Source organism: Mixophyes fleayi, chromosome 1 (genome assembly GCF_038048845.1).
Source record: "Mixophyes fleayi isolate aMixFle1 chromosome 1, aMixFle1.hap1, whole genome shotgun sequence".
NCBI classification, from domain to species: domain Eukaryota; kingdom Metazoa; phylum Chordata; class Amphibia; order Anura; family Limnodynastidae; genus Mixophyes; species Mixophyes fleayi.
The window spans coordinates 365,857,414-365,867,204 of NC_134402.1; the positions used below are offsets into that span (position 1 = coordinate 365,857,414).

Here is a 9,791-nt window from a genome sequence, read left to right on the forward strand (position 1 = left end):
TATCACCTTTATGCTGACGACATTCAACTTTACATCTGTTCACCTGATCTTTCCTCCACCCTCCTCACTCAGGTATCTGACTGCCTCGCCGCCATCTCCTCCTGGATGGCGGAGCGCTTTCTCAAAATCAACATTTCCAAAACTGAACTCATTGTCTTTCCTCCTCCCAGCCTCCCATCATGACCTCCCACCATGACCATTCCATTGTCGTTAACAACACTACCATCTCCTCTGTCTCCCAAATCTGCTGCTTGGATGTCACCCTTGACTCCTCTCTCTCGTTTGCCCCCCACGTTCATTCTCTTGCCCAAGCCTGTCGCTTCCAACTACGCAACATCGCCCGCATCCGTCCCTTTCTCTCTCAGGACGCCACCAAAACCATCATACATGCACTCATCATCTCCCACCTGGATTACTGCAACCTCCTCCTCACCGGCCTCCCCCACTCCCGTCTCTCCCCCCTCCGCTCTATACTCAATGCGGCCACAAGACTCATCTACCTCTCACGCCGCTCCTCCTCTGCCTCCCCTCTCTGCCTTGCCCTACACTGTCTCCCCTTCCCCTACAGAATTTTTTTCAAACTCCTCACCACCACTTACAAGGCTCTCTCCCACTCTACTGCCCCTTATATCTCTAACCTCCTCTCCATTCACACTCCCGCCTGCTCCCTGTGCTCGGCCAATGATCGCCGCCTCTCCTCCACTCTCATCACCTCTTCCCACTCCAGAATCCAGGACTTTTCCTGTGCAGCCCCCCTTCACTGGAATGACCTCCCTCGCTCCATCCGCCTCTCTCCTACTCTGTGCTCCTTCAAACGTGCACTAAAAACTCACCTCTTTCTTAAAGCCTACCAACCATCTACTTAACCCCCCATCTCCTCTGCTCGTTCTCCCCTCTCTCCTATTCCCTCCTCTGGCTCCTCTTGTGCCTGGTCTGTTTTACCCTCCCTTAGGATGTAAGCTCGTATGAGCAGGGCCCCCTCCCCTACTGTCTCCTTACCCGTTCTTCTGCTCCGTGTCTATTGCATCTGCCTGCCTGGAGTTTCTGAAGTATTGGTACTTTTTGTTTATTGTTCTGTACTGTTATACCCTGTATAGTCTATTGTTTGTACTATGTGCTGCGCTGCGGAAACCTTGTGGCGCCTAACAAATAAAAGATAATAATAATAATAATAATAATTAGTGTATTTAATTGCCCAAGTCAACTTCAGGTCACTTGGATTTTTGTTTCAAATTGATAGAATGATTGTGTTTCTGCTGCAAAAGTTATAGGTCTAGGTGCAAACACGTCTAATAATAAAAATAACAAAATTATACAAAAGGAAAATATATTTGCATGTACATATGCACATATCTATCTATCTATCTATCTATCGCCATAGTTTTTGTGGAAATTGCTGGCAAGTAAAATAATTATTTCTATATCATAGGAAATAATAATATGGCACTGACAGAGTGGGGAGGAGAGACTCAAGCAGTGCTCACAATGTTGTTATATGAGTAACTACACCCAGGTGACACACTTAAGCTGGGTACCCACTACAGGGTTTTCGTCCAATAATCGGCTCATTCAAAAGTCGGGTCAATTTGTGTAGTGACACGATGGTCGAAAGTCTGCCCAAGTGGACGATTGTTGCCTCATTTGGTTGGTCGTACCGTTAAATATTTTCGTTCCAATCTCGTTTCCGTTGTGTAGTGTGTATAAACTTCCGACCGAAGTTGCTTCAGTGTGTACGAAATTACAGTCATTGCTCACGACAACATGGCTGTGAAAAGTCGCTAAAGGGACGTCCGCTCTTCCCTATATCGTCTAAAACAAGGCTAGTATGTATGCAGTCCATGGACCGAGCGATCGGAACATCGATCGCATGTAAAATCGATCAGCATAAAAAGTTGTTGGAAAATTCTGTAGTGTGTACCCAGCTTAACCCAGCAGTATTTGGGTTCCTTACTGACGGCCGCACTGTCACTAAGTACTATTACCACAGACAGTTAGTCCCTCTATATCTACAATTCATTGGCTAGTATCCCTCTACTATAAGCTATACAACTATGAAGCCACAGCGCTGACTTGCAGTGGCTACCCACAGGCCATCAGTATAATAGGCCCACCATACACTTAAGCAGAGCACCTTTACAAAAGTGCAAAATGTATTGGTACTACAAACTTACACCCTGGTATATGTATCTGTACAACCATTCCACATCTGCTTGGCAAAAATAACCTGGTGACTGGTAAGATTGGGTCAACTGCTGGACAGGCAGCTCTCCTCATGATTATATGACCAACAGTTGACTGAAGAGTTATGCTCCTCAATAAGTCATCAAACTTCAGTGTCAAGTTTAACAACGAGTATACCAGTCATTATATTAGTGATGACTGACTGCTGTGTACAACATCAAGTACATAAAAAAATGAAATACAAATTCACATATAATTTACCCGTATGTCCACTGAACTTTAACCTTTGTTTTCCTGTAGGTTGGACAATCTATGCACTGACAGCTCTCCTAATTTTGACCATCATTGCCATATTGGTAAAAGCACTTCTTCACCTAAATATAAAGTAAGTATTTGCATTTTTATTTAAAAGATCTATCTATTGTTCCTGTTCAGGCTCTTACAACTAATTACAACAACTTTTTCCATTGCTGGGATATGTATTATTTATGTACTGAAAATGCAGAACATTTTTCTGAGTATTGATGAAGCTAATATTCTTTATCCTAGCAATGAGAATTAGAGAGGTATGACTTCATTAACTTGAAATATTAATCCTGCATTCTATCCTCACTCTTACTTGTGTAAACTTGTTAGGAGCGTAATGTTTTCATGCACAGAGCTTCTTTACTGTACAAGTTTTGCAGCAAGATGTAACACTATCATATGCATTTCATGGTCAGGTAACCATAGAAACAGAATTTGACGGCAGAGTAGAGCTGACAGGTCCATCTAGTTTGTCCATTATTGTGTCCTTTGTCTGTGTGTGTGTTTTTTTTTTTATGGGGTGTAAGAGATGGCATGGGGTTATAGAGATGGATGTAGATATAATTAGAAATGAGCAGAGGTGAGTCATACAGTTAAAGAATTAAATAATGCATGGAACACACATAAGACTATTGTGGACACTTATAACAAGCGATAAGCGAAGTTGCGAAAACACTTTTGCTCATATGGAATTTCACCATGGAAAAGGCCATTTTGCAGAGATGCAAACTGCTGGCAATAGAATCTTTGCGTTCCACTTGTGCTTCGCCATTCTGCAGAACAGCCGCTTGGCACTGCGTTTTAAATTCACATTTTGCAGAATTTATAGTCTATAAACAGAGCTCAGAAAATAATAGTCAATTTATCCTGCTCTGTGGTGGGCTTTGAATTCCAGGCGGAAAGAAATTTAAAGGCAGAGTTCCGCTAGGAGCAATAAAAGCCAAATTCCAATAAAATGTGCAAAATTCCACAGCCAAATGTGGACTGAGGTGAATATTCCTTGGAACAATTTTGAATATTTTGCTCATCTCTGTTCAGTATAGTACATTATAATCAGCATTCATGGAAGTAGCATAGTACTTGGAAATACCATCAAAACTGTAAGACTAACAGCTTACAGCCTGGACACGGAGCAGCGTTGTCAGCACTGTCTTGCAGTTATTACAGAAGAAAGGGCGTAGGATTGGGTAATAGTGTAAGTTGCGAACCATTTTAAGATTTGTTTTCCAGTTATATAGAAGTACACTTCAGTAAACATCTGGAACCAGATAACAGAGAAAAATAAAGACCAGAAAAAGAGATTAAGGGAAAATGAAGTTAAATTAGAGTAATGCTCTATTAAAAATCCCAGAAATGTATGTATTTTCTGAAAACATCTCAATACAAACATACAGGGAACTGCAGTCTACTGGAAAAACATGACATATCATCCTTTTCCATATAGTAGAATTGATCATACCAATGTCTCTACCCACCGCGTGATCTACTCAAGGCCCTCTTATCAACATTTTGGGCCCCCGGGCACAGCAGTATACGTATATATATAAAAAAAATTATATATATATATATATATATATATATATATATATATATATATATATATATATATATATATATATGTATATTATATATATATATATATATATATATATATATATATATATTATATATATATATATATATATATATTATATATATGGGCCCTGCAGCCCAGGGGGGCCCGTCGGAGGCAGCTAAAAAAAAAACAAAACCTGAAAAGAAGAAAACACTTACCTTGCTGTCAGCTGGCGATCCGGCTCCCTCCCTGGTCTCCTCCTCCATCGCGCTCCGCAATGGATGTCGGGCAGGCGTGATGACATCACGCCCGACATGCACTGCGAGCGCGATGGAGGAGGAGACCATGGAGGGAGCCGGATCGCCAGCTGACAGCAAGGTAAGTATTTTCTTTTTTTTTTCTTTTTTTTTTTGCTGCCTCCGACGGGCCCCCCTAGGCTGCAGGGCCCCCGGGCACCTGCCCATTGTGCCCAATGGGAAAGACGGCCCTGGATCTACTGCGTCAAAGTTGGATCCTCTAAATTGTCTGAGCATTCTCTCATTCTAACCGTAACCCATCTGTGGGAAAAACATTCTATCCACTGTCATTCTTATGACCCTGTGCTTATTTATGCCTCGGTGGTTCCTGAAACAACCATCCTGCTGAAATAATATTTTGAAGCAAACTCTTCTCATTCAAACTGGGCAGCACATAAATCTGTAATACGAGATCACATAATCCAAGAGGCAATGTGCCACAAACGACTAATTTCCTAACTGGAACCCCAATTAACTGATCTACAGAAAGAACATAAATCTCATCTTGATGTGAATTTACAACCTCAAATTCTTAAAGTCAATTTGAGCCAGTGGTTTATTACAATGGCTGAATCAAAGAAAAATAAATCAGAGGTGGCATCTCTTCTCAAGGACAGGTCAGGGGGTATGTCCATTGTAACCAAAATACACATCCCCTTCCCCACCATACAGACCCTTCCAGCTTCCAGATGGTTCCCGCTGAATGGGTTTTAGAAGAAGATACATTTTCTTTATTATTTATACAGTTTAGCACTCCGTCCCCATGTTCATGTCCTTCTGCTAATTGTGTTGTCATCCAACTCATTATTAAACATCCTGAGCAAATTGTTTTCTTTTCCTTCAACTGGTTTCTTAGGTTATTGATTCATAAAGATCTAGTTGTGGTGGGTTAGAGGATGTACTCAGCAAGCAATGCTGTTTTCACTCAATCGAAATTAAATCATTTGACTTATTCTTCTGTGATTATCTGTTTAATGATTTGTTTTGGATGGGTTTCATAATCATTTTTCTGCTATCTAATCTGTCAATATATATATGCATCAATTGCCTTTAGGGAGTTCTCTGTACAGCGCTGTGGAATCAGTGGCGCTATATAAATAAATGGTGATGATGATGATGATGATAGGTTTTTCTTTTGATAGCAGGATGGTTGGCCATTATTAGCCATTCTATTTATTTTAGCTTTGAAGCCGCTGCTGCATTTCCTGGTCTATATCTAAATGTCTTTAATTTTGAGCCCACAAATTCAGGCATCACCACACTGCTGCAACAGGACCTAATAGAGGATCTATTGATAAAATCCTGCTTAGGAATAGGCTAATGAGATATAGCCACTCCTTTTTAATACAGAATATATAATACATGGGACTCACTTAGTAAGATCTAGATTTGGCAGACAGATTGAGTGTGAATAGTGTGTTCCTTCTGAAATACTATCCTGAATTGGACTAATTATGTTTGACTTTATTAGAAGAATTTTTTAGGCCATGTTTCCTCCCTGTTCTCTCCAGCCCCCTCTCTCCCCATTTTCTCTGATATAGTGTAATTATCTTTTCTTATTTTCTCTTCTTACCGCTTCTGTGCTTCTTCTTTTCTCTTCTTACCGCTTCTGTGCTTCTTCTTTTCTCTACCTTCCTGGCTCCTCTCCACTGACAGAGTTGTGATGTCACAACGCTGCAGGGAGCCGGGAGCTATGCACTCTTTTGCTTGTTTCCTGTCAAGTGCTGAAATGTGGTGCTGTCCTGTGACACCTCAGGTGTGAAGTAATATAGCGAGTGGGAATTACGCCCCCACGAGCCTGCGTCTGCACCGCCCTTGTTACTGCCCTGCTAAGGAGAAGCATTTAACTCTTATGATCCACACATATGAATACATAACTAGAAACATACTATAGGCCTGAGTCATTAAGGAGAGCAAAGCATAAAAAAGGAGTAAGTTTGCACCTGGGATAAACCATGTAACATTGGAGGGGAGGTAAATTTAAAATGTGGGGACAGATTTATAGTTGGGATAGGGCGTGTCATACATCAACTTTAAATTACACTATAAAAATAAAGTTATTAAGTATTTGTGTGCTACATGAAAAAACAGCCAGTATTTTCCTTATGTGCAAAATAATAAACTAATCTGCACCCCTTGTATTGTAACATGGATTGTCCAGGATCCAATTTACTCCTTTTTTGCCTTGCTCTCCTTAATGACTCAGGCCTTATAAATGTAATGCGTGTGTATGCTGCAGTCCAATAGCTGTCAATTTTAATAGCCACAGCAAATTGTTATATTGTATTAATTAAACAAATATCCTGCACGCCCTTCAGTTATAAATTACATTTGTCATGAAACTAGTAAAATTCTAGTGAATTCATACTGGGACTAACAATGCATTTTTACCACAGCATTGTGCATAATTATATGCAAATATTTTGAATAGGAAATAAAAAATTATGGTCAGACTCAGGTCTATATAACTTACCAACTTTGCATTTTATTTTCTTAATTTAATCCATATGTTTATAAATGTAGGCCTTCCTTCTTAAACATATTTGTTGCCACTTTCCTTCAGTTAGTGTCTTAATAAATTAAAGTTAATGTTAACTAGTGCAGTTCTAAGATCTAAGTTTGTGGTCCCTGAGCATGGTTAAAGGCAGATGAAAAGAAAACATGTACTGACGGTTAGTACTTCTTCTCTAGGCAGAGATCGACATTTGGTGGTGTTCCATTGCAAGTTTGTATCCTAATGTCGGTCTACCTGCAAGAATCTAATTGGCTCCTGAATGGTAGACCTTTGGGACAGGGTAGGTCAGTGGTAGGTCAGTAGCAAGGGACTCTTCAGAGGGAATTGTGTCTGGAAAGTAAATGGGGGTAAGTAGTTGAACATAGGTTGTTAGAGGGTACAAATACCATGAAATGGTAAAAAAATTCTTTAAAATTGTGAAAAACATATTGCCTTTTTCCAACTTTAGGTGGAGCAATAACTGAATAATCTTCTGGTACCACAGTTTATATGTAGATATTGCAGATTATTACAATTGAAGTTCCATTACACCCCACTCCCGCTATAGCATATAACGAAAATAGAATCAAACTTTCCGTTTGCTCATAAGATTTTGAAATTTGATTTTGCACAAAAAAACAATATTTATAATATATCTTGATCTTTCTCTTCAAGGGCACAGAGATTGGCGTCACCCACCGGTTTGGACAACTTACACCGAGGATCTGCAGGAGAAATATGGAGCATATTCTATAAGCCTTCCACATCAATCTCCATTTTCCCAAAGAAGATTAAGAGTTCACATGATGATCGCAATCCATTAGTAGGCGAATAATTTGCACTTTGGTCAAGACATTTCAAAAAATGCAAAGCTACATTAGGAGATTCCTGCCATCTCTATTGTTAGGAATCGGTTTAATAAATATATATTTATGATCTTCTGATATGGACTGTCTAACAATTATGGGCTTCTAACACAAGGACAAGGCGATGTCTCTCTCTAGCCCAGAAGTGTTCAGGTCCCGTACAATCCCGCAACTTCTCCAACTAAAAGATCTACAGGAAACTCGCCAAAAGTTTCAAGACGTATTATAGGTAATTGTTTTCTATCAGTGCAGGTTATGGAGAACATTTTATAGTTGGGATGCAAGGATCCACAGCTTAATGCTGCAGGCGTTACATACAATCACCGCTTACTCTGCTCATCAGGGTACCCCATATTTGAACAGGATGTCTGATTTACCTTCAGGTCCCGCTTCTTTTTTAAATATATTTATGAACTTAGGACTTAAATATGGAACACCAGAAATTGTCTGGTTTTTCAACTGCATTATGGACAACCGCAGTAATGATGGATTTTTGTATTGTGTATATTTTTCCATTGCAAAATAACTTCTGCAGAACATAAATCAAAGCTGGAACTATCCTATTATGAGCCAAACAAGAACAGTTTCACACTCATTCTAGAGTTTACATTGTCTGTTGCACAGAATGAATGGATGGATACTGTATACAGGACTGAGCATTCAAGAAGATCTCTTGCCCTACATCATGCATGGGTGTTTTTGTTTTTAATTTTTGTTCCTTTTTTTTTTTTTCTTCTAATGATGCATGAAATGAGTGTCAATGTTTATGGGGCCACAAGATAACTTATTATTAGAAAATGCATATTTGTACCCACATTTCAGTTCATAATTTAAGCTTACCTTCTATACCACTGTCTGTCTTGGAAGTGTTTGTCAGCATTATCCATAAAAAATTGCTCAGATAAAGTTTCCAAACCTCCATGTTGTACCTTGCTATTGTTTGATTGTTCAAAGTCCATGAAGTCACTAAAGTTGCTCACAAGGGGACAGAACCTGCCATTCAGCCTAAGTGCCTAACGGAATCTGTGTTGAGTTGTCAACACACAGGGATTAATAAATTAGACAGATTTGGTGTGGGCCCTAACAGTTCTTATCGGAGCTCAGTTAGAGTAGGTGGCCGATGACTGCGCACACAGGTAGATCACTGTTATCAGCCAATTAGATTTAATTTATATTTTTCAGCAGAGGCATTTTGGGTCCATACACGTGGAAGTGATGAGCCAATTTGGCAATATCTTTATGTGTGGACTCAATATTAAAGGACTTTGTCACTAAATGTCACATACAAAAAAGGAACTGCAGTAAGAAAGAATTAGTAATTTTTTTTCATTTTTACATTATAAAAGAGCATACATGCCGTAATGCAGGCCACACATCACAATATATCACAGCTGATGTTGCATAACTGGACCAGATTTGCATCATGTGTGGCTAGAAAATGACCACGATGCCAAATAATAATTCAATTGAATGAATTTGCTCATTATCAGGCAGTAGGAATATAGCTGTCGGCCTGTATGTGCACTCATTTTCCCACCACACATAAGCCCCAGTCATGTCAGACCTCGTCCAATTTGGCCACAATATTTGGACATAGAGGACATAGAGCTTGTCTCTCGGTATGCACACTGAGCAGTAGGGATGGCCTTGTGTGAGGCTAGTTTAAAGGGGGAACATCTAGAGTAAAAAAAAACTGCAGAGTTCTGCAATCTAGAACAGAAGCTCCCAAGCCATCTTTAGTTTACTAAAGTCTACTTTGCACCATTTAAATGGGTCATCCAGTTTTGGAAAACACTTTAATATATCCTGCCTTTCACATGCAGTAAATGAAAGCACTCTCACCTGAAGCCAGGACACTTATGGTGCTGTGGCTCACACCACTGGAGGCTGGAGGGTTGTGATACCCTGCAACGGTGCAGCCAGGGGCGGGCTGGGCCGGGGGGCAGGGGGGCATCGGTCCCCCGGGCCTCTTAGTCTGACCCCTGTTTGGGCCGGCTGCCCCCCTCCGTGCATGCAAGAATTCAGTAATATTAACCGCAGCTGCATCACAAAACACGCGACGCAGCCGCGTCAGCGCACATGCGGCCGCTTCA

General features: G+C 40.3%; 1 protein-coding gene across 1 annotated transcript in view; it reads left to right on the top strand.

Moving 5' to 3' along the window:
• Nucleotides 1–8,617, top strand: part of KREMEN1 (kringle containing transmembrane protein 1) — a 151,697-nt gene extending 143,080 nt beyond the window's left edge. The window contains exons 8-9 of the mRNA XM_075178549.1: nucleotides 2,482–2,566; nucleotides 7,508–8,617. Coding sequence (XP_075034650.1) covers nucleotides 2,482–2,566; nucleotides 7,508–7,667 — 245 coding nt within the window. The 3' untranslated portion in view covers nucleotides 7,668–8,617. The remainder of the gene's footprint in view (nucleotides 1–2,481; nucleotides 2,567–7,507) is intronic.
• The last annotated feature ends 1,174 nt before the right edge of the window (nucleotides 8,618–9,791 follow it).